The sequence below is a fragment of the Phascolarctos cinereus genome, unplaced genomic scaffold (genome assembly GCF_003287225.1).
Source record: "Phascolarctos cinereus isolate Bilbo 61053 unplaced genomic scaffold, phaCin_HiC Scaffold_4;HRSCAF=312, whole genome shotgun sequence".
Taxonomy (NCBI): domain Eukaryota; kingdom Metazoa; phylum Chordata; class Mammalia; order Diprotodontia; family Phascolarctidae; genus Phascolarctos; species Phascolarctos cinereus.
The window spans coordinates 348,195,593-348,221,385 of NW_027555847.1; the positions used below are offsets into that span (position 1 = coordinate 348,195,593).

At 39.4% G+C, this 25,793-nt stretch overlaps 1 protein-coding gene across 1 annotated transcript in view; it reads right to left on the reverse strand.

Annotated features, from left to right (window-relative positions):
• Positions 1–25,793, reverse strand: part of NIM1K (NIM1 serine/threonine protein kinase) — a 78,515-nt gene that overhangs the window by 15,460 nt on the left and 37,262 nt on the right. Inside the window, exon 2 of the mRNA XM_020996536.2 lies at positions 1,823–2,897. Within this exon, the coding sequence (XP_020852195.1) occupies positions 1,823–2,138 (316 nt within the window). The 5' untranslated portion in view covers positions 2,139–2,897. The remainder of the gene's footprint in view (positions 1–1,822; positions 2,898–25,793) is intronic.

The window sequence follows — 25,793 nt, forward strand, 5'->3', positions numbered from 1 at the left end:
TGACTTGCTCAGAATCTGAGACCACATTTGAACTCAGGTCTTCCTGACTCCAGGCCTAATATTCTATCCACCACACTACTCAGCTGCCACACAGTGCTGTAGATCCAGGAATAAACCCCAAGTCTTTAGGTAATGGTGGCAGAAGCAAAAAATGAAGGCAGAGATAGTAAGTTCCTTGTTTCATCACATTCTGTTTAACAAGGTTTCTGTGTTTGCTTTTGTCATAAATGAACACAGGTGGAGTTATCAAAAACAAACTTCACCTTACTGGCCACTCACCAAAAGCAAAGCCATTTCCTCCAATTTGTTAACAGGTAAAAACTACAAACTGTAAAGTATAGTGAGCTTGACTCCAATTCTTGACAAAATTCTTGAACATAATAAGTGCATAATTTGTAAGCAACTGGAAAGGGGAGCAGTGATTACTAAGGGCGTCATGATTTCTTCAAGAACTGGTCATAGAAGATTAACTTCATTTGCTTTTTAGAGAGTTAATAGATTAGGGGGCAAGTCATTTTCCCCTGTTTGCTTCAGTTCCTCGTTTGTAAAATGAGCTGGAGAAGGAAATGGCAAAACCACTCCAGTATCATTGCCAAGAAAACTCCAAATAGGGTCACCAAGAGTCAGACACAACTGGAAAAACTATTGGACCACAGCAACTAGATTAGTAGATCAGGGGAAGGCTATTAAAATCATTTATCTAATTCTTAGCAAAGCATTTGACATCTCTCATCTTATCTCCACAAACACATTGTAGAGATGTGGGCTAGATGATAGTACAATTAGAGGGACATGGTACCAGTTAAAAGGCCAGACCCAGAGTGTGGTCATGAATGGATTTATGTCAGGTTGGAGGTAGGTCTCTATGGAGTACCTCAGGAGTCTGTCCTTGGCTTAGTACTGTTTAATGGGTTTTTTTTTTTTATTAAAAACCTGGATGGTGGGCAGCTAGGTGGCCCAGTGGATAGAGCACAGGCCCTGGTAAATTCAAATCTGGCCTCAGACACATAACACTTAACATAACATAACACATAACTCAGCACTATTAACGGAAATGGGAAAAGTACCTTGAATTCCACTTTACAGATCTTTTTTTTTTTTTGGTGAGGCAACTAGGGTTAAGTGACTTGCCCAGAGTCATACAGCTAGTGAGTGTTATGTGTCTGAGACTGGATTTGAACTCAGGTCCTCTTGACTCCAGGGCTAGTGCTCTATCCACTGTGCCACCTAGCTACCCTCTACTTTACAGATCTTGAAGGAATCTGTGACTTGCTTAATGACACTGGGCCAATAAAGATCTTTTGACTCAAGTTCAGTGCCCTCTGTACAACATGATTTTACAGAGTTAAAAAAAAAATCTATGTTTTGCCCCCCTCACCATACTGTGTGTTCCTGGAGGACATGAAGTGGGTCTTTTTTTGATTGCCTCTGTATTCCCACACTACGTAACAGAATGCTTTGTAGTAGCTGATACCAAATAAATAGTATGTGACGGACTTAATGAATGAATGGAAATTAGAATGAGCAAAATCAACTTTATAAGCTTAACCTTCAGTAGGGGGGAAAAAACCCAAGCACATGATCCACAGGAAATTTTCAAATATAAAACATTTCTGGATTATCCAAGGCTCTTTTGTGCCATTGCTAATACATATGTAAATATAAGGCATTGATTGATAGGTACTTCAGAAATTGATTGCTTTGAGACAATAATATATAAACTCCAATTAATCATTTCAAGAAAATCCAAAATTACTGTTACTATAAATGTGCTTGGTTTCTAAATGCCATTAGAGTTTCACCCTGAGAAGTCAAGCCATACCTTTGGTTAGGGAGTGAATTCCAAGCTTCACCTGAGAGAAGTTTCCACTTCCAATTTCCCCTCGGACCCGGTAGAAGCCAATCCTTTTCCCGAGTGTGATTTCTCTCACCACCTTCTCATCCTTTGACATGTCCCGCATGAGTTTCTCAAATGGAGTCAGCCTGTGCTGTTGCCCCTCCCCATCTCCCTGGCAGCGCTCAGTCTGGCCACAGTCCTCAATGCTCTCCCGGTGATTCCATCTGGCATAGCGGGGGTTCCCCAGGCCTCCATTCACATACACCGTGGTCATCGTCCATGGGAGGCTCACAGTCTCCATTGTGGTGTCCAATGGGTGTTAGCCAGTGTTTAAGAGGTCAGTGGGCTGGGCAAGGTGAGGCCAGTTGCAGCTCAACTGCTCCAACAATGATCTACATGGAAAATAACTTGACTTTGGGCTCAGAGATGCTTGCTTAGCCCAGAGGACAGTCATTCAACACGAGCAACTTCAGTTTCTCAATTTCACTCTAAAGACTGCCAATGCTATCATGGTATAGCGTATGTAGTAAAACAGAAAGCTACTCATTTCATGTGGCAAGTTCCAAACATTTTCCTATGGGTAGAATGTATAGGCTTTCATTGACTGTGGGGTCCAGGACCACAACCAGCTGCCCTTGTAGGGATAGCTCTACTCAGACTCTGGTCACTTTCAGATCCCACTGAGTAAACCGTAGCATCTTCTTATCAGATCAAAGACCCCAAACTGCTATTTCCCTTGATTCATCTTCTAGCCTCAGTGAAATTTTCATTCTGGCATATAAAAGGCTCCTTCTGCCCCACCAAGTCCTGATTCCATAGATACCTCTTTGGATCTCTCCATTTCTGATTGTCACCAACTGAATCAACTGCCCATTTGTTCTAGAGTCTGTAATCTGGGCTCTGGTTGAAAGAGGAAGCTGGCAAATAGGTCTTCTTTCAGTCACATGGGAGACCAGAGAAGGGTTCCAGCACTACAATGTCATTTTAATGTGCCTTTTTTTATATGAGCCTTCTTCTAAACCTTGAGCCTTCTCAAAAACTTGGCAGATGCCTGTTCATCCTAAGAGCAGAAATGAAGGGGATGATTAGCTTGTTTATATCATTATTGAATTATTTTATCGCATATTTAATACATGCAAAATATTATACTTACATAATAATATGTGTATATTTAAGGAAAGAGGGATGATACACACACATACATTCATATAAACAATTTGTAATTGTTATATTCTACTAAGTACAAATCCTATTTCTTAAAGTTTATGGGGAAATGTATACTGTCTTCTCTTTTAGGGTGCCCTGGGTAGTTTTAAACCATTGGTGTCAAAACTCAATTAGACATGGGAGCCACTGAATTGTACATAAGGATTCCTACAGGTGCATATTGACTTTGAAAACCACATATTAACACTATCTAGATTTTATTGCATTTTTATTTATTTTGTTAAATAATTCCCAATTATATTTTAATATGGTTCAAGCCTCACTCAAAGAGTGTTGGGGCTGCAATATGGGCCGTGTGCTTGATACCTTTGGTTCAAACAACCTGCGTATTGGTTGAATAAGCATCCATGAAGTCACTTTTCTGCTCTTGGCAGCCTCAGGTACTCTAAGGAGTTGCAATACTTCTTGCTGGGATTCTAAACCAATGTTTCCCAGTGGGAATGAAGAAGCCTGATTCAAATCCTGAAGGAAAGGTTGGATGAACAGGCTGTAGACTATCTCCTGGAGATATTAGCTTGGGATCTAGCAAAGGTAAAACAAATGTCTGAAAAAATGACACCAAACCAACTATCCAGCCTATGACCAATGACTGCGGTCATGTTTCATCTTCTATTTACTCAAACCATGAAATTTCAGCAATTCTACAAGATATCTGCCTGAGAATGACCCCCTTTTACTGTGGTATATACAGTGTCTTATCTTTCAGTCATAGTGGAAGTTCTAGCAAACCCAGATCTCCAATAACAAATATGCTACATAAAATGATCCTAAATATTATGAGAGATGTTGCTGTCCTTCATCCACAGAGATGATTCTATGGAGCTGCCATCTATACCAATGCAGGTTCAGTCACACACTCCTGCCCAATCAGAGATAAGGACTAAGTCTCCCAGTCAGAAAAAGGAGCTAGCAGAGTATGGGGATATCCAATGGAAACCCTGGCTTTACTAGCACCATACTCTAATCAATTCAGTTAGCTACATTGATTGTTGTCCTTGTTCAATAGTGTCTGACTCTTTGTGACCCCATTTGGAGTTTTCTTGGCAAAGGTAATGGAGTGGCTTGCCATTTTCTTTTCTCCAGCTCATTTTACAAATGAGGAAAGTGAGGCAAACAAAGCTAAGTGACTTGCCTAGGGTCATACAGCCGATAAGTGCCTGTTTGAGGCTGAATTTGAACTCAGGAAGATGAGTCTGTCTTCCTGATTCCAGGCCCTTGTTCCAATACTATGATACTGACTTAATAATGCCCAATACAATAGTTTATAATAGTAGGTGCCAAATAAGCATTTGCAACTGAATTCTTTGTCGGTTCATTTGAACAAACATTTATTAAGCTTATTAGGACAATCTCTGGGCTTCTTGGCTCAACAGACTGTAGGACTTAGATGGAAGGGACCTGAGAAATCCTCTAATAAAAGCCCCTTATTGTACAGGTGAAGAAACAAGGGCTCAGACTGGGTAAGTGACTTGCCTAAGTATTACTATAAGGTAATATAGAGTTGAAGGCTACATAATCTACATCTTCCAACTCCAGATCCAATAATCTTCCCACTGTACCAGGCTGCCTCTCCAACTCAAATCCATTACTACCTTGACTCACTGCAAACACTCAATTTTAAAATAAATCAAGTCACTATGGCAGAAACTAGGTATAGACCAAAAGACAAGCTTCAAATGAGTACATGATTTAGATGTAAAGGATAACATCATAATTAAATTAGATGAACATGGAAGAAAATACTTGTTAGAACTATAGAGAAGGAAAGAAATAGAGCAAGAAATAGAGAGGTTCACAGGAGATAAACTGGACAATTCTGATTACATGAAATTAAAAAATGTGTACAAGCAAAAAACAACTTAGCTAAAATTAAAAGAGAAGGAAATTGGGAAACAAAATTTGCATTGTTTCTCTAATAAAGGTCTTGTTTCTAAAATATGCAGGGAATTGATTCAAATTTATAAGGATAAAAACCATTCTTCAACTGATAAATGATCAAAGGATATGAATAAGCAGTTTTCAAAGGAAGAAATTCAAGCTATCAATAGTCATATGAAAAAATGCTCTAAATCACTATTAGAGAAATGCCAATTAAAATAACTCTGAAGTAGCACCTCATATCCATCAGACTAGCAAAGTTGACAACAAATGAAAATGATAAATGCTAGAAGGACTGTGGGGAAATGTACATTAATGCACAGCTAGTGCACTGTGAATTAGTCCAGCCTTTCTAGAAAGCAATTTGGAACTATGCCCAAAAATCTATTAAAATGTCCCTATCTTTTGACCCAGCAATACCACGAAGAGGGTTATGCCCCAAAGAGATCAAAGAAAGAGGAAAAGGACCCATATGTGCAAAAATATTTATAGCAGGCCTTACTTTGATGGCAAAGAATTGGAAACTGAGGGAGTACCTATCGATTAGGAAAAGGGTGAACAAGTTCTAGCAATGGAAGCACATGAAGTGATAGAATACTATTGTGCTGTAAGAAATGATGAAGGGGATGATTTCAGAGAAATCTGGGAAGACTGATAGGAGCTGATACAAAGTGAAATGATCAGAACCAGGATAGCAATTTATATACTTACAACAATATTTCAAAAGACAAATGACTACAGTAAATTACAGAAAAAACTCTGTTGAGATGTACATATTTTGGTCAATTGTGGGGCTTCTCTTGTTTCAGTTTTAAAGGCTTTTATTAGATATCTGAAAACTGAAACAGATTACAAAATCATAAATTTTAAGCTAGAAGTGACCTCTGATGTCTACTTCAATTCCCTCATTTTTCAAATAAGGAAAATGGCAGAGAGGCAAATGGCTTGTCTAATGTCAAATTACTTCTGAGGGCCTCAGTTTCCTATATGAACAAAAAGTCACAGTTATACTGTATATTGAGTTTTTCCAACTTAACCCCCAAATTCATGTGGAAATTTCTGCCTCCTCATCCAGTTTTCATTGATACCCATGGCAACATGGCTGGCACCAGAAGCCCCAGACAGTATCACTGATGCAATGAGCTGATGCATCCAAGATTCACAGTCTGGGAAAAGTGGGCCTTAATCATTAGTTTACCCTTCCTATCTGGGGAGGCATTGAACAGGATGAATGACAAAGGCTGGCTTTGAGATGTGCTTTGCTTCACCTAAAACCAACAGTGAAAAACAAACCAAAGCAAACCATCTCACTTCTGTTCTTTTCAGTCTGAATTTACACAGCAGTTACCAAACTCCGGGTGAGTTCTTCCTGATCCCACCTCTGCATCTTTGTGTCTGTCTCTTCTCTCTCTCCCTCCCTTGCCCACTCCTCTCCCTTGCCGTTGGCAAGTTTCTCTTGCTTTGAGAAGGGTCTTACATACACTGAGATACAGCAGGCAGCAAAGCCTACCTAACCAAAACTAGGATCCTCAGGGACAATTATGAAATAAGCTTGCAAAAAAGACCCAATTTGCAAATCAGCAGTTTGACCTTTTCAAACTCGTCTGCATCTTCTCAGGCTTTTAGCCATAATTCTGTGTTCTTCATTTAGGAGACAGGCTTCCCTGCAAGGCTATCTAACTCTTCCTGGAGTGGAAAAGGCTTGTGGAGCTCCAAGTGACAACCAGTGTGTGTTGTTCATTAGCTTTGTTGCCTCTCCCTGTATTACTTCTTTACTCTTTACTGTCTTTACTCCTTTGCTCTACTTTTCTTTATCTAGCTATCAACACCAAATCTCTCTGCTGAGGAGCTCTTCAGGTAGAGGGCATAGATTTTCTTACATGGCCATTGTAACAACCGTCTTGACTGTTCAAGGCCATATTTGCTTCTTTCCTGGTGGTACTCATCAAAGTAAGATGAGGCTACTGAGAGCTGAGTTCTAGATTGAGGAGGTGTCCCTATAGGTCAACCCAGCAAGAATGTTTATAGCTCATGAGATGATATTACTTTCAGATTTCTTTACTTCTCAGGAAAGAGATTACACTTTCTAGAGTCTATCAAGTACAAACACACATACACACACACACACACAAACACATACACATACACACACATACATATATCAATTTGCAAACTGCATATTAAAATGTAACAAAGATAACGTTTGACTTAGAATCTACCTAACACTAAACCCACAAATGTTGTAAACCGAGGCCTTCTCAGACGCAAAGGAGAAAATGACATTCATTTCATTCTCATTGTGAAGGGGCACTGGAACCCTTTTCCAAGTCATGAGTAGCTTTTATTCATATTTACAATTCAATATCAGAGTAGAGAGCCTTCTGGGCTCCTTTGGGGAACAAATATTTGTTGGTCCCTGCAAAAAATTAACAAGAAATGGCATTTAGATGTAGAAATGGAATGATTTATTGATCACAAATAGACAGTTGGAAACAAAATGTATTCTTCATTTTCTTTTACTAATCAACTGACTTAGGAAATCAATGCTTGCCAGGAACATCCATTTGGGGTTGGAAAGTGGGGTGAGGGATGGGCATTGGGGCACGTAGTTCTCAAGAAGAGGGAAATGCATGATTTTTTTTGTAAATTAAAAGAATTTTGTTAATTAAAAGAATATTTGAACTTCACAGCAGATACCTTCCTCACAAACACTTAAATCTTCTTTACTTTAAAGTGGGATACTTAGTACCAGGCAGGTACACTTGGGCACATTGTTTCAGGGAGTTTGACATAGGTAGGATGTGGGGAAAGCAGTGGATTTGGAGTTAGGAGCTTTATTTTATTTTTTTTAATTTTCAGGCAATTGGAGTTAAGTGACTTGCCCAGGGTCACACATCTAGTAAGTGTTAAGTGTTTGGTCTGAGGCTGTATTGAACTCAAGTCCTCCTGACTTTACAGCCAATGCTCTATCCACTGCGCCACCTAGCTGCCTGGAGCTTTATTTTTGAAACCGAGCTCTCCCATAGCAGCCACCTCCCTTCTCTAGGACATAGTTTTCTCCACTTTAAAATGAAAAGAGTTTTGATTTAAGAAAACGTTGGGAGCCGAGTCCTTATGGAAAATCTCTAAGTCCTCATAGACTTAAGGGGTCAATCAGGATAAATCCTCCCTTGACTCTCGACCAATTCCACTTGTTACAGTTTGTTGATTCTAAGTTCTCATTCATGACTATCTCATTCATGACTAGCCTTGAGGCCAGGTGGCTGACTTGGGCAGATAATACTAAGAACTGGGCAGGGAAACAATACATATGAATTTTGGCATTAAAACTACTTTCTCATGAGAAAATAAGGATCTTTAGCTGCTTATTTTTTTTTTTACATTATTAATTAGCTCTTGTAGATCATTTCTCATGGTACAAAGCTGTTTTCTATGGGCATATATATAATCATGAAACACCTGAAATAAACTAGTCTTGAGCATTAATCTCAGAATTGCCTAGCCTTTTTCCATTTCCCCTTCCCCGTTTTTCTTTCACCGCTCTGGCTTGCACCATGCCGGGCTGCTGGCAAGAAAATAATTAAAGTGAAAATTATTAAATAAATAAGTAAAATAAAGGATTGGACTATATGACCTTTAAAGTTCCTTCCAGCAGAAATCCAAGCTATCCATAGCCATAAGGAAAAGTTCTTTAAATCACTACTAATTAGAGAAATGCAAATTAAACAATTCTGAGGTAGCAAGTCACACCCACCAGATTGTATAATTTAACAAAAAAGGAAAATGACCAATGCTGTGGGAAAACAAATATTTTTAAAATTCATTTATTTATTTTTAGTTTTCAACATTCACTTCTATAAGATTTTGAGTTCTAAATTTCTCCCCCACCCAAGACTGCATGCAATCTGATAGACAATACATGCACAATCATATTAAATATATTTCCACATTAGTCATGTTGTAAAGAAGAATTAGAACCAATGGAAAAACCACAAGAAAGAAGAAATTTTTTAAAAAAAGAGAAAGCAAGAGAGCAAATAGTGTGCTTTGCTCTGCATTCAGACTCCATAGTTCTTTTTCTGCATGTGGACAGCATTTTCCATGATGAGTCTTTTGGAATTGTCTTAGATCCTTGCATTGCTAAGAGCTAAATCTATCAAGGTCAGTCATCACACAACGTTGCTATTACTATGTACAATGTTCTCCTGATTCTGCTCACTTCACTTAGCATCAGTTCATGTAAGTCTTTCCAGGTTTTTCTGAAGTCTGCCTGCTCATCATTTCTTATGGAACAATAATATTCCATTACATGCATATACCACAACTTGTTCAGCCATTCCCCAATTGATAGGCATCTGCTCAATTTCCAATTCTTGGCCACCACAAAAAGAGAAGCTATAAATATTTTTGTACAAAAGGGTCCTTTTCCTTTTTCTTGGGTCTCCTTGAGGCATAGACTCAATAGCCTTAATTCTAGGTCAAAGGGTATACACAGTTTTTCAGCCTGTTAGGGTCATTCCAAGTTGCTCCAGCACAGCTAGACTAGTTCACAACACCACCAAGAGTGCATTGGCATCCCTATTTTTTCACATCCCCTCCAGCATTTGTCATTTTCTTCTTCTGCCATGTTAGCCAATCTGATAGGTATGAGGTGGTACCTCAGAATTGTTTTAACTTGCATTTCTCTAATTATTAATGATTTAGAGTATTTTATATGACTATTGTTTTAATTTCTTCTTCTGAAAACTGCCTGTTCATATCCTTTGAACCATATTTTCTTTTCTTTTGAGGGGGGGAGGGAAGAGGAGAGGAGAAAATTTAGAACTTATGCAGAAATTTGTTCTGCATGACTATATATATACTTGCTATGGGTTTTGTTTTTCTTGCCTTCTCAATGAGTGAGGTAATGGAGGGAAGGACAGAGAGAATTAGGAACTGAAAAAGAAATAAAATTGAATTACAAAAGAAAGTTCCTTCTAGCTCTTACCCTATGATCCCATGGCTGGTTTGTTTCCATGTTTGCATCTCCATGTGCAGCAAATAATACAGTAACTACTAGATAAATGTTTGTTGAATTGGATAAATCTTACTTCCTTGGGGCCAGGGATGACAAAACGAAAAACTGTTACAGAATAAGCTCTTGCTATTATAACAAAAGGTTCTCCAAAAGTTCTACTCTCAAGCCACCTTATGGAGAACCAGGGGACCCTGGGTTGTAGACCGATATTCCAGTACAGCTTAAGCTCTGGCAAATTCTGCCATGCCTTTCAGTATGGCCCCAGTTATAGACCAAGTCTGTTTTCTGGCTAACTATAGAGAGACGTATTACCTTGAGGCAGGCCACCTGGTGATGCATTTTTTTGGTCATGGAAATCTAAGAAACAATAAGTAATTTCTATAATATAAACAATAAGTAAAGTTCTGTCTACCCCCTTTTATTTCTTCAGTGACTATGGCAGAAGAGCCAGAAAGAAGGCAGAAGGCACTAAGATGAACAGTTTTTAGACGACCAAGAAACGTCACTCTGATAACTGGTACTCTAAATGTGAGATCCCTATCCAATGACCAATGAGTAGATGTATTATTGGATAAGCTGAATCATATCAATCTTGATACTGATGTATTGATATTGATATATCAATCCTGATATAGCAATATTCTTGCTATAAATGAAATGCCAATCCTCAACCCTCTGACAAAGCATTAAGTAAGGTATAAAATAGAGTGATGTATGCTCAAAAAAGGTATTCACCGTTGTGATGAAAAAGATCTGACACAAAGAGATGGTTGGAGTGGGATTCCCTGGGAATGGTGAAGTTTTCCTGGATGCCCCTGTTTACAGCAGATGATACTGGGTGAATTAAATTATGCCCCAGAACACTGCAGAGTCTCCTGGAAGATCTTTGTATTCACTCCAAAATATTTGGCCTACCTACGTAGGAAAGACCAAGTGGATGAAGACTATCTCTTGTCCAGGTTTCAACATACATTCGGATAAACAGTCAATGTCTCCTCTATCTGAGACAGATAATACCAATAGACGATGAGGAGGGCCCAGAGTAGAACAGGAGAAGGACATTCAGGAAGTTGCACAGCTACTCAAACACTCCATGAGAGCAAAGGTTCAACTTTTTAATAATAACATGCTACCAGGGTCACCAAATGTCAGTGAGATATGAAATACAACAACAACAATATATTAAGGCTGACACTTTCTCTCTCTCTCTCTCTCTCTCTCTCTCTCTCTCTCTCTCTCTCTCTCTCTCACACACACACACACACACACACACACACACACACACATTCTTTGTTTGAAAACTGTAGGAACACCACTGCCCCTTTCTGGATACTCTTACTTTCCATTTAGATGTGAAGTGTCATTTTTCCCCTCTGCAATTCCTACGTGGTTAAAAAGCCAAGGAAGAAAATTTTGAGAACTGTTCAGCATGAGTATGTACCACTGCACTGGATTGAACTGAACTGATTTGGAAAAGGGGAAATGCAATGAATAACACTGGAAAAAGCTGGGGAAGTAGGTAGGTATTTATAAGCTCCAGGCTGGGTCTCTCTTGTCTTTTAAGGGAGAGGTCAGCTCCTTCATGCCTTTTCTCCTTTGGTTGCTTTAAAACACACACACACACACACACACACACACACACACACTCTCTCTCTCTCTCTCTCTCTCTCTCTCTCTCTCTCTCTCTCTCTCTCTCTCTCTGTTTTTTCCTTTAACACAACATAATGCTTATTGATTGACTGATGCAAAAAGAAGGAGGAGGAGAAGAAGAAGAAAGTAGCATGGGTTAATAACCAAGTTCATTTTTTAAAAAAATCAACATTATCTCTGATTTGTTAGGATACCAAGAAAATCTTTACTTCTATTTTAGGTACGCAAACTAAAAAGTACTTTATAAATACAAAGCATCATTATTATATCAGGGACTAAAACAAATCTGCCTCCCCAATATATGAACAAGCATTTATGAAGTACCTACCATGTGCCAGGCATCTACTAGGTGCTGGGCTACAAAGACAAAAAACGACACAGTCCTTAAGGAATTTACATTCTCTAGGGGGAGACTACATGCCTGTATGTATGTATATATGTATGTATGTATGTATGTATGTATGTATGTAATGTATTTATTTTATAAAATAAACACCAGCTAAGTTTTGCAGGAAGGTACTAGCGGCTAGTGGATAGAGCACTGGGTCTGGAGTCAGGATGACCTAAGCTCAAATCTGGACTCAGACACAACTCTGGGCAAGTGACTTAACCCTTTTTGCCTCCATTTCCTCATCTGTAAAATGAGCTGGAGAAGGAAATAGCAAACTACTCCAGTATCTTTGCCAAGAAAGCCCCAAATAAGGTCACAAAGAGTCAGACATGACTGAACAACAACTAGAGGAATCAGGAAACACTACATATAGGAGATGGCACTTGAAATGAGCTTTTAAACAAACTAGGGAACACAAGAGGAAAAGATTAGGAGGAAGTCCTCTCCAGCCATGGGAGAAAACCTGTACAAAGGCACCAACATAGAATGGGAGATGGAAAGGCATGTGCGAGGAACTTCAAGGACTTTTTGGCTGGCTTGAAGACTCTATGAAAGACAGTAATGTATAATAAGGTTGGGAAAAGTAGGCTGGAGGCAAGTATTTCCTCCCCACCTACCCATACTTCTAATTGTTCCTGGAAACAATATTAGGATAAGTTGAAAAACCTAGTTTAAATGCCTCAAGGGAAAATGAGGGATAGAGGAGCAAACAATGAGATAGCAAAGTGTCTCCCCAGAACCCCTGAATCTAGGAAGGCTAATTTGAGCAGAAGACAGTACCCAGATTCTGGGCAAGAAAGAGCAAATAGTCCCTGTGAGCCTACTTGAGGTTGAAGGCAGAGGCTACCTTACCGATGCAAGGAGAGAACAGACCGATAGCCCCCAGAGAGACCTGAAATCTATGTCGGATCTAAGGTTGCTAGCTCTGTGCACAAGAAGGTTTAAGAATAATGTAGGTGTATTTTTGAGCTATAAATGCATTTGGAGGTTTTCCCTTAAGTTCCAGTCTTAGAGGAGGTAGGAGGGTCCCTATGAAAGGTAAACTTCGCCATCTGCTGGAGTCTGAGGAGAATGACAGAGTTTCAGAGGACTGGAGTGGGCCTGGGAGAAAAACAAAACAAAATGAAACAAAAAGTACTTGCTAGGCAGGGAGCAGTGAAGAATTGGAGCACAGGATAATGGAAGGAGCACCTCCTTGCGGGGAGCTGAGAAAAACTTCAGGAAGGAAGGAAAGTTCTGGAGGATAGCAATAGGGAGCAGCAGCCTGTTTGAGAGCAGTGGGAGACAAGAACTCCAGGAAAAAAAAAAAGAACAGAACAGTGGCTATGCAGACCTAGGAGTCACAGAAGGTAGCTAAGGAAAGGGCATGAATCCTAACCAATCTACTCAGTCACTGTACAGGCTTTTGTAGGGAATACTGTTCATTGTTAAGTAGCATTGCTTCTTATAGGCCTAGATATGAGTATTATTTGTTTCTATTAACTCACAAATAAAACCATCATGTTTTGAGCCTTGTAAACCAGTGTGCTTGTAAGGGGAAATAGTTACTACTATTAAGGGATGTCAAATACGGAAACTTCTAGCTGATCTAGATGGGGCCAATAGGAGGAAATGGTGAGGTCACCAAAGTATCCTAAGGCCCTTTGTGTCAAAACCTCTGACACAGCCATTTTGTTGTTAATAAGGTATGTGTGTGTGTGGAGGCGTTGTTGTTGTTGTTGTTGCTATTTTTGTTAATAAAACTTACAAACTGAAAATTACGATTATTCAGTACATCATAAATGGGAAAATCATTTTTCCACACATATAATGAGCTTGTATTTCAAGAATCATTAATACTTTGACCCAAATTTTCATCATTTTTAAACCACTCACGTGGATACTTTTCTTATGACACATATTGCAACCACCCTCCATGCTTTCTTTTTCTGTGCTTTTCTTATCTATGGCTTCCCATAAATTCTTTACGAGTAGCAAGTGACAGCCAGCATTTGAACCCTGGTACCTTGATTCCACCTCCAGGACTTTTTCCATTTTACCATGCTGCCTCTATCACTGAAAGCACTCCTAAAATCTTCAAATACCATCTAGTCGAATATCCTTCTGCTAATTCTGGACCGCATGCATTTTCTATTTGCAGTAATTTTCCAAGATAAACATAGGGATGAAGTTTAAAACTGTAAGAAATTTTAAGGATGGAAGTTTGGGAGAATAGATAGAGTGTTGGACTTGGATCATGAAGCCCTGCTTTATTAGCTATCTGCTTAACAAGGGCAAGTCACTTAGCCTCTCTGAAGTTCAGTTTCCTATTCTGTAAGATGGAAATCTAAAGTGGAGTACTTACTTAACAGGGCCATTCTAAGGATCATGGAAGACAGCACAAGCAAAACACCTTACAAACTTTAAATAGCTATACGAACATATCAGTTATTGTGATTGACTAAAATCATCTTTCTATGATAGATTACTCTTGCCAGGAATAGAAATTCTCTAATCCCCTGAGTAATCTTGTGCTTCATAAAACAAATGTCTCAATTTTTGTTTCCTTCCTAACTTTCTGGCTTTTTTTATATTGTCCAAACATAATTGTACTATTTTGATATGTACTTATTAGGGACATTCATGACACACACAGAATATGTGTGTGTGTGTGTGTGTGTATTTACCATTTTAATGCTTTTTTTTTAGTAGATAAATTAATTTCAGTTAAAATCTAAAGGGCAGGGTGGAGGAGAGAAATAGAAACACAAATAACTATGCCTTGCTCCTAACAGGTCCTAAAAATTTTTTGTTAAAAATTGAATTGACTTGATACTTACTAGTTATGTGACCCTGGGCAAGTCACTTAACCCCAATTGCCTAAAAATTAAAAAATTTTTAAAAAATGAATTGAAGGAAGTCCTCCCCAAAACAGAGGGTAACAACATACTATTTTATTACTTTTCATCAATATAGGGTGTTTTTTTTTAACCCAAAGATGACTCCCTTCTTTAGCACTGGTAATTTACTTTTAAATACATGTAAAATGAATCATGGAATTACATTAAGTCCTTTTTCTGAGACCAGAAAGAAAGTATAAATATACCCTAGAAGGGACTACCATCCTCGAATTATTGTAACCCAGGGCTCAAGCTTAGGCATTAGCATAAGACTCCCTTCATTGGTGGAGAGAATAATTACCAGAGTTATCAAGTCATCCATACCAATGAGGAGACAGTGGTGGAGATCATTCCACCAAATATTATGCACACTCCTGGGCTTGAGTCTCAGGTCATATTATCATCAATGCATCATGGAATAATCTTCACCTCCTATCAACAATTGGGTGGTGGTTTTTTTTTTTTATTGAGTACGTAATGTACCTTTTATTAGACAGTCTTTCTCACAAAATGTTAGAGTAGAAAGGCTACTTAGATGTCATCTAGTCCAATGGTGTCAAACTCAAATAGAAACAGGGGCCAATACATAAGGATCTCTGTGGGCTTCATATTGACTTAGAAAACCGTGTGTTAATATTATCTATGTTTTACTGTATTTTTATTTATTTTGTTAAATATTTCCTAATTATTTGGAGAGCACTCTGGAACTATGCCCAAAGGATTATAAAAATGTGCATACCCTTTGACCCAGCAATAGCACTTCTAGGGCTATATCCCAGAGAGATCATACAAATGGGAAAAGGCCCTACATGTACAAAAATATTTATAGCAGCTCTTTTTGTGGCGGCAAAGAATTGGAAATTGAGAGGATGCCCATCAATTGGGGAGTGGCTGAACAAGTTGTGGTATATGAATATAATGGAATACTACAGTGCTATAAGAAATGATGAACAGGCTGACTTCAGAAAAACCTGGAAAGACCTGTATGGTCTGATGCTGAGTGAAGTGAGCAGAACCAGGAGAACATTGTACACAATAACAGCCACGTTGCACGATGACTAATATTGATAGACATAACCCTTTTCAGCAATACAAGGATCTCCAAAGGCTTCATGATGGAAAATGCTATCCACAAAGAAGAAAGAACTATGGAGTTTGAATGCGGATTGAAGCATAGTATTTGCTACTTTTTTTCTCTTCTGTTGAGTTTTGTTTCCTCTTTCTGGTGGTTCCTCCTATTGGTTCTAATTCTTAGCTACAACATCACTAATGTGAAATATGTTTAATTGGAATATATATGTATAGCCTATATCAGATTGCGCACCATCTTGGGGAGGGAGGAAGAGAGGGAGAGAAAAATGTAAAACTCAAAAGCTTATGGAAGTGATTGTTGATAATTCCAAATAAATTAATTTTAAAAAATTTTAAATGAAAATAAATAAATATTTCCTAATTACTTATTAATCTGGTTTGGGCACAGTCAAGAGTGTTGTGGGCTACATGCTGCCCATAGGCCATATGTTTGACATCTCTGATCTTGTCCAATCCTCTTATTTTACAGATGAGGAAACTGAGGCTTGTCTTGTGTCACAAGTAACAGAACAAGGATTCAAATCCAAGTTTTCATATTCCAAATCCAGCAGCTCTTACCACTACCCCATCCCTAGTATAATGCAAAGGTCACATTAGATTTAAAGTGAGAGGACCCGAATTTAAACCCCAGAAATTACTTCACCCAAGAGACTCAGTTCCTTATTGGTAAAAAAAGAGGTTGGATTGAATGGCCCATAGTGGCCCTTCTAGATTTAAATCTATGCCCCTGTGAGCCTGTCTTACCCAAAGTTGCACAATTAGTAAGCGGCCAAGCAGGGAACTAGAAACCAGTTTTCTGATGCCAAATCCAGCACTCTTCCCACTAAATTAAAGTTGTCCAGTCTGCTGATGGGATTTGGAAGTCACATGGTGATGTTGAATGTGCTCTATAGCCTCTAAGAATGAATATATGTACAGATCTAAGACAATCGCAAACAGGACATGCAGTTCTACGGGGGTGACAAGTCTGTATTCTAGGCTCCATCACAAAGAAAAGGGGACCAACGAAACACAGTAACTGGAGTTTTAGCTTTCAGGAATGACCATAAAAAGACTCAGGCAAGCTGTCTACTGTATCTTTCAAATCCATATAAAAACACTACAAAAAGAATCTTTCATGATGTTGCTGTTTTACATGATAAAACCAACTGGGAACAGTCTTTAATTAGTGTTTTGAACTGCCTCCATTTACATTAGAAACATCACCTTTTTCTAGCCTTTGTTCCCCACACCCATTGATCTGCCAAAGCTTTGAAATCCCTGGCAGGAATTCACTCACATCCATGCTATTTTGAAAGAAAAGAAACCTCTTTCCGGCTCTCTGGATTAACTTTCCACTAGGCTCAAAACGTGGACCACCTTTCTAGTTGCTTTTTTTTCCCCCTCAGCCCTGGTAACTTTCTGAGAAAAGCTTGTTCTTCAAAGGTAGGAGAAGCTCTTATTAAATAGCCAAAGGAAACAGATGTATATGAAATTAGGGCTCTGGTTGTGCAGAATGAAATTTTGGTTTAGAGGAGTCTGAACAGTCAAAAAATTTAGAAGATCATGGAAATTTACTAGTCAATTTAAAACAACCAGAGATGCGTCTACTTTTCATTCTTTAGGAAAGGATTTTTACAGCAAGGAAACAGATGTATTTTTCCTTTTCCATCTTTCTGGTGTCAAGGCTTAAAACTTCATACAAGGAAGCCTCAAATAGAATACTGGGCAAGATCAGCTACAGGAGATGTTTGGGTCAGGAAAGCCTTCTGATTTAAATCTCATGGGAAGCAATTTATTTCTACTTCTATTTAAATCTCCCCCATCCCCCACTTCCTATCTTACTTAACTACAAATTAACCTCATCTACTCTAAGTTTCCTGGACCATTTTATTCTAACCTTGCTCAAGATGCACAAAATCTGCCTTCTTCCCCCTCCAAGACCCCTTATAGATAATGATTTCCCAAGTCTCTGCACTGAGTCACTCAGACACGAGTTCTCTCTCCTCTTCCCTTTCTCTGGCCTTTTCTACTTGCAACAGGCCACAGGGAATTCCCTTCTTCCTCCTTTTCTTCCTCTTTCTCATAGATTAAAATCCTCTCTGACCCCCAACTTGATCTCATTCCCTTGTTCCCATCCTCTCTTATTGCATTCTCTACTTAGAACTTCATTCCCTCTTCAATCAGTTTGCTATAGCAGTTCAACTGTCTCCTGCATGAAGAGGACTCCCAAAGCTCTTTCTCTGAGGGGAAGCATATTTTTTTTTAGTTTCTCTAGTAATATTAATAAGTCATATTTCTCCAGCCTCTAGACTGTGAGTTCCTTGAGGGAAAGGACTGTGTTTTGCCTTTCTTTGAATCTCTAGCACATAACGCAGTGCCTGGCACATTTTGTTATTGTTCAGTCATTTCAGTTGTGTCCAACTCTTCGTGACCTCATTTGGGATTCTTGGCAAAGATACTGGAGTGGTTTGTCATTTCCTTTTTTCTTTTTTTTTGGTGAGGCACTGGGGTTAAGTGACATGCCCAGGGTCACATAGCTAGTGAGTATCATGTGTCTGAGGCTGGATTTGAACTCAGGAAGATGAATCTTCCTGACTTCAGACTCAGCATTCTATCTACTATGCCACTTAGCTGCCCCAGCACGTAACAAGGCACATGGCAGGTGCTTAGTAAATGCTAATTGACTGACTGACTGACTACTGACTAAAACCTTTTTCAGATTTTTCTCTTGGAAAAATTTTAGGGACAAAAACTAAGGCCTTCCTTTAAAACGAAGTAAGAGTGATAATCAAACTTCCTACTTGTTTAGATGACTGCCCTGCCCACAGTTACCCAAAATGATTGGTACTGACCCACCTGGGGACAATGTCTTCTTTTTTGAAATTCAAAGTTAAGACACTGACCACAGGAAGGAATTCTTATGGAGAAGTGGTCCATGAACTGAATGGTGACTAATTTGGAATGTAAACCCAAAACTGTATTTTAACATATTACGATCTTTCCCTTGTTCAAGATTCCTATAAATGTTACCTGAAATTATCTTGAGGCTAAGAATCATGTCAGAAGGCATGGGAGACTATTCCAGCTTGGATATCTCTCTCCAAGCTAGAAACTTGGTATATATGTTCAAAATAAATAAATAAATAAATTTATATTAAAACAAATAAAATTATTCTGGCAGACCTGAGCCTAAATCACAAAGTACATTATTGTATAAAGTACATTATTTCCAGAAAAAATTTCAAGTTAAAATGAAAGACATCTTACCATAGAAGGGAGAATTCTTCTGGCAAATTGACGCACAAGCTCCCAGGGTCTGACATTTCAAGGAAAAAGAAAACTTGCCTGGTTCAGAAAAAAAAAAGCAGAATAATTTACCCTCCAAGAGTAAAGGACACCACATACCCTTTGTGGCTTCCTCTAGCTGTGCTAAGGCTAACCACGGAACATGGCAGAAAGGGATAGGAACAGGACCTCCTTGAGGGATGATGAGAAACCTCAGATGAAATGAACATAACTGACTGTAATTAGAGAAGGCTTTCTTCTTCCCAGAGCAGGAACTGATTTAGGAACTAAGAAGTAATTACACTACATACGGGTGGCAGAGTGAGGGAAGGGTGCTGCAGAAAAGAGAGGAGAATGTCAGAGAGCCAGGGGTCCGGCAGGCTCAGAGGCCAGCAAAGGGAGGTGGGGGTGGGGGGGAGGCTGAGAATAGTGTGCTGTTCGCTTATGCCAGCTAATTGATATTTTCCCCAAAGAGAGGCAAGGGAATGTTGATAATGAGGAACTTCTTCTCTCCAAGGAAAGAGAGGGAGAAAGTCTCATTTGGGGAGATGGGAGATCATTTACAGAGGGGGGGAAATGCTAGAAAATCAGAGGTGACAGATGAAAATTTTTCTTCTCGATACGTCCAAGTGGTTTCTGCTGTGTTTTTCTTCCTGGTGCTACTTTATTTTCAATTTTATGGATATTTTAAATGGCAAAAACTAAACCAGAGACTCCCACAGTGTATACATTTCTATAAGCTTTTTCATAGTAGATACTATTTATTGACTAAGAGCCACGTGTATGGAAATTTACAATGTATGTGTACATATACATAACATAAAAAGGCTTTTCATTGCCTAAGTGCTAAAAATAGGACTGTGTAGTATGAGAAGCAGAGTGGTCGAGGGGAGGGGAAAATTGGCCCGAAAGTCAGGAGACTCCATTCCTATTCCTGGCTCAGGTAATTACTATCTGGGTGACTTTAGGCAAATCACTTAACCTCTGTGAGGCATGACTTTTACATGATCTAATTCTATGACCCTATGGGATTAGATTTGGTAATGTCAGTTGTTGTTGTTTGTCCTTAATTCTCGAAGAGGACTGTGACATCAGGAAGGTGATGCCATTACTTGCAAGTGAATTGGATCTGAGTGAGGGAGGGCTGTGCACAGTCACCAGCCTCACTTTCTCCTCTGGAGACATCTAGATCCAATGATAAGATATAGGTCAGTACTACTGGAGATGGCCCTGGATGAGAGACCTTGACCTTTTTTAGCTAAGGTCTTTCCCAGGTCTCAGTTTTTTTGTTTTGTTTTGTTTTGTTTTTTAGACAATTTTAGACCTTGCCCAGGGTCACACAGTGACAAGTGTTCGGTTTGAAGCCAGATTTGAACTCAGGTCCTCCTGACTTCAGGGCTGGTGCACTATCCACTGTGCCACCTAGCAGCCCTCTAGGTCTCAGTTTGACTGAGGTAATGTCATTTAGGCCACCAATGGATGACCTCCCAGCTGGAAGTCCAATGGCTTCTTCTCAGCCTGAGTCCTTCATCATGCAGCAGTATTTGTCAGTGTTGACCACTTCCTCCTGGATTCTTTTTCCTCCTCTTGGTTCTATGGCATTGCCCCGTCTTGGTTCTCCTTTTATCACTCTAACTGATTCTTTTCATTGTCCTATTGTCCTTCCTCTTGCCCCCTAAGTGTGGATATCATTGAAAGCTGTTAAGTCTCTTCTTTCACTATGTGTTCTCTTGGCAATTTCATCTACTCAATTAGCATCTCTACCCAGAGGACTCTCAAATCTCTGTCTCCAGCCCTGGCTAATTTCCTGATCTTTCATTCTCCTTATCTGCTGATATATACTGAGTTGTATCACTAACACCTCAAACTCAACCTGTCTAAACCTGAACTCAAGTTTGAACTCAGATGCACAGTGGATGGAGTGTGGGACGTGGAGTAAAGAAGACCCGACTCAGACATTTACTTTGAGACTCTAGGCAAGTCACCTAACCTCTGTGTGTCTTGTTTCCTCATCTGTAAAATGAGGATAATAATAGCACCTGTCTCCCAGAGTAGTTATGAGGATCAAATGAGTTAATTTATGTAAAGAAGGGCTTTGAAAACGTTTGAAATGTGTGCTATATAAATGCTAACTATTATTATCCTTCATCCAAAGCCTGCCTGACTTTCTCATCCTAATTTTTCTATTCCTGTTAATGAAGCCACCATCCATCCTCCCAATCATTCAGGATCAAATATCAGAGTTGTTCTTGACTCTTTGCTCTCCCTCACTACCCTCCACAGCCAAAGAGTTGCTAAGTCCTGTTGATTTGACTTCTTAATTCTTCCTGACAACCACGCCCTCCTGCCCACTGCCATAACATGACTAAGCTGCTGGAGGTCATGGGAAGATTCAGTGGGCCTGAGGATTGTTGATGACATGATTCTGTGGAGTATATACATCTGTTATTCCTTGGAAGGTGTTCAGAAAATATCCCCAAATCATTTGCATCTGCTGTTATGCATAAATGCATATAGAGATATAGCTGTAACTTCACAATATAATTTGCACCATAAGTTTCTTCATCGTTTTGGTTTTTACTCACAAATGGCTCTGAAGAAAGCATGCAGCATTCTCCGAGGCAAAGAAAAAAGTGTCTCCTCAGCCCTAGTTCTTTGGGTCATCCTCAAAATCACAGAATCTTCAAGCTGGAAGGGACTTTGGAGACCCTCTAGTCCAACCCGTAGGTGACTCAGAATTTCCTCTTCAACACTACAATAATAATTATAATTATAGCCTGTATCCCAAAGTCCAATGGCATGGGACTTTGTCTTCAATGGTGGAAATCAATGCCCCAACCTACATGAGAGGTAGGGTGGAATTGAAGAGAGTGAAAAGGAAGAGAGATCAGGTCCCTTCAGTCTTTTTGGGTTCTTTTAGCTTCCAGCATCGAGGGAGAAAACATGTGGAGATGGTAATATCTCTTCAGGGGCATAAAGGGAGAAAGACTCTGGGAAGGAGCTGACATGTAGAGCTTCAATCATGTCCTTATTCTCAGCTTGCTACAGTAGAGACTTTGGGAAATGTCCCCTTAGGTAAGATTTGGGACTCTGTCTTGGTTGAACTGAGTTACCTCACTCCCAATGGGAGAGCTCCTTCAATCTGCATTGTCTGGTATGTATTCTCACATGTGTACTTTCTCTGATTTTCATTTTGCTATCTACTTGGATAAATGGGTTTCTCTGCAATTTGTTATGTGTGTTTATTGTGGAACTGATATTTGGTGGGAAAGGTCTCAAGTCTTGGCTATAAAGCTTTTGGGGCCCTCCTGTCCCCACTAAACAACCGCAATCAGAAGTTCAGCTTGAATCTTAAAATTACATTCCCTAGACTAATAATATCTAAGGGAACAGATAAATACAATTCTGGCTCGGTATTCCCTCATTCTGAGGGGAGCAGAGTAGGGGTCAGAGCTGGCTCCAGCCCCCTGCTTCCCCTCCTAACAGGAATTCAAGTCTTTCATGGAGAAGGGTGAGGGAAGGAGATGCTAAATAATCATCATCATCATCATAGCAATAAACACGGTGCTCTAAGGCTTGCAAAGCACTTTACATATATGATCTCATTTGATCCTCACAACAATCCTTTAAGATAGGTGATATTGTTATCCCCATTTTACAGAAGAAACTGAATTTTAGAGAAGTGACCTGCCCAATGTCACTCAGCTGATAAGTGGGGCAGGATTCAAACTTGAGTCTTCTTGACTCCATGTGAAACCCTCTATCCACTACTCTACCTGATTGCCAATATCCCCAACCAGGATCCCCCAGTCTTCCCTTGAAGACCTCCAGAGCGGTAATGTATTGTCTCATGAGGTATCTCATTCCACAAATATATATGTGTGTGTGTGTGTGTGTGTGTGTGTGTGTGTGTGTGTAATGAGATACCTCATGAGACAACACATATATACAGAGAGAGATGGATAGATATAGATAGATAGATAGATAGATAGATAGATAGATAGATAGATAGATAGATAGATGGATATAGATAGATAGGTGGATAGATAGACAGACAGATATAGATAGATAGATAGATAGACAGAAAGATAGATAGATATAGATAGATAGGTGGATAGATATAGATAGATAGATGGATAGATATAGATAGATAGATGGATAGATATAGATAGATAGGTAGATAGATGGATAGATAGATGGATAGATATAGATAGATAGATGGATAGATATAGATAGATAGGTAGATAGATGGATAGATAGAGATAGAGATAGATAGATAGATAGATAGATAGATAGATAGATAGATAGATAGATAGAGATACATAGATACATAGATATTCTATAATTCTCAACCTATGGAGCATGGGGCCAAGTATGGAGTGGACACATGGTTGACCAGAGTGGCATCACCATAGTTTTTGTAATACCTCTACCTTTTGAATGGTATGGATAAAAGTATAAAAACCAATTGGATTGGCTTTTTGCAGGGGGTGGGGCAGGCAGTGGGGGAGAAAGCTAGACCTGTGATTTCATTGGTGTAGGGAGTGCCCTTAGCCAAGCAGATTGATAAGGTGTCAGAACGGGTATTGAGCTGGCCACAGAGATGAGAGGGCCTGGATTCAAGGCCAGGCTCTGATGCATACAACCTGCAACATGGGCATGTCATTTAACCTTCCAGTGCTCTAGGCAACCCTAAGACTATAAGGTGAGGAGCAGTTGCCAATCTGCATTGCTTTCATTGTAGTATATTTTCAAATGATACTTCTTGAGTTATGTTATTTGCCAAAAACAAAATAGAACTGAATTCACCCATAAACACCAGGCCTCAGTTTCCTCACCTGTAAAATGAGAGGATTGCACTAGATGATTTTTAATGTCCTATCTAGTTCTGGCCTACCAGGAATCCTTCTCTGGTTTTAAACAAACAAAAATAATAACACTATAATCATTAGCTTGCCTTCTTGAAATCATTCTGGCATTTGAGTAACCAGAGGAATGAGAGGGAAGGATAGTATAGTGAAAGAAATAGGGGCAGCTAGGTGGTACAGTGGATAAAGCACCAGCTCTGGAGTCAGGAGGACCTGAGTTCAAATCCAGCCCCAGACACTTACTAGCTATGTGACTCTGGGCAAGTCACTTAACCCCAACTGTCAAAAGAAAGGAAGGAAGGAAGGAAGGAAGGAAGGAAGGAAGGAAGGAAGGAAGGAAGGAAGGAAGGAAGGAAGGAAGGAAGGAAGAAAAAGAAAGAAAGAGAAAGAGAGATAGGCATTGGAAATTGAAACACCTAGGTTTGAATCCCAGCTCTGCCATTAGTTAGCCCTGTGATCTGGGGAATGTCATTGGATTCAAACCTGAAAAGAATCTAGGAGATCACTTATTTCAACTTTCTAATTTCAAAGGTGAGTAAATTGAAGCCTTAAAAGACAGAAATGACTAGCCCATGGTCACACCAGCCCCAGTGTCTCTCCTAGGATGCCACCTCAGCCACCTCATTTGGAAAAGGAGAAGCTTGGAGATGGATCTCTATGGTTTATTCCAACTCTGACATTCTAGACTTCTGTAAGAAATGGCAAATGTATTTTTTCCTGCACCAACCACAGACAATTTACAACTCCCCCTCACTAGAAATACCTCTGTCTGGAAAATTTCTGCAGTCCTGTGGGCTCAGTAGAAGCTGCCCCATGTTCTTCCACACAACTTCCTAAGGATAGGTTGCCAGTGGAATACATCATTAATGTGGGGGAACATTCCAAAGAAGGTTGGCTGTTTGAATTGGAAATGTGTAGAATATTCACAGGACAGCCTTCACACTATCCCACAGACAATAAAAACAACCAGATTATGGTTTCACCTTGGGGTGGTTGTCCAAGTTACGGTAATCACACTCAAAGACCATAAAGGCTGCATTTTCTCTGGCTTTTTTTTTTATTATTATTTTTAGCCAGTAATGTGTTTGCAACCATTCCTCCGCAGACACTGGGCACTTTATTTTCAGGTATGAAAAATAATCACAGCTCTATTTTCATGACCTTTCCTGCAACTCTTTATTCCTCTAAAGGCACATGCAAATAAACACACCCAAAGTCTTTCCCTCTATCTTCCCTTTCTTTAGGTTGACACTTGATGAAGCCCTAAGTAACATTAATTGGCAATGGCTAAAGTTCTGCCTTTAGGATTCTGTCATCTTAGAATATAAGAGTACGTGGAGGTCAGTGTTCATTGAAATTGGGTGTGACTCTAATATGCAGGGCGCTAGGTGGCTCAGCGGATAGAGTGCTAGGCCTGGAATCAAGAAGTTCCATCTTCTTGAGTTCAAATCCAGCCTCAGATACTTCTGAGCCATGTGACCCTGGGCAAGTCACTTAATCATGTTTGCCTAAGTTTCCTCATCTGTAAAATGAGTCGGAGAAGAAAATGGCAAACCACTCTAGTATCCTTGCCAAGAAAACCCCAAATGGAGTCACAAAGAGTTGGATATGATTAAAAAAACAACTGAACAACTACCACAAGAACAAATGATCTTATTAGTCTAGTGATGAAGCATGCCTCACATCT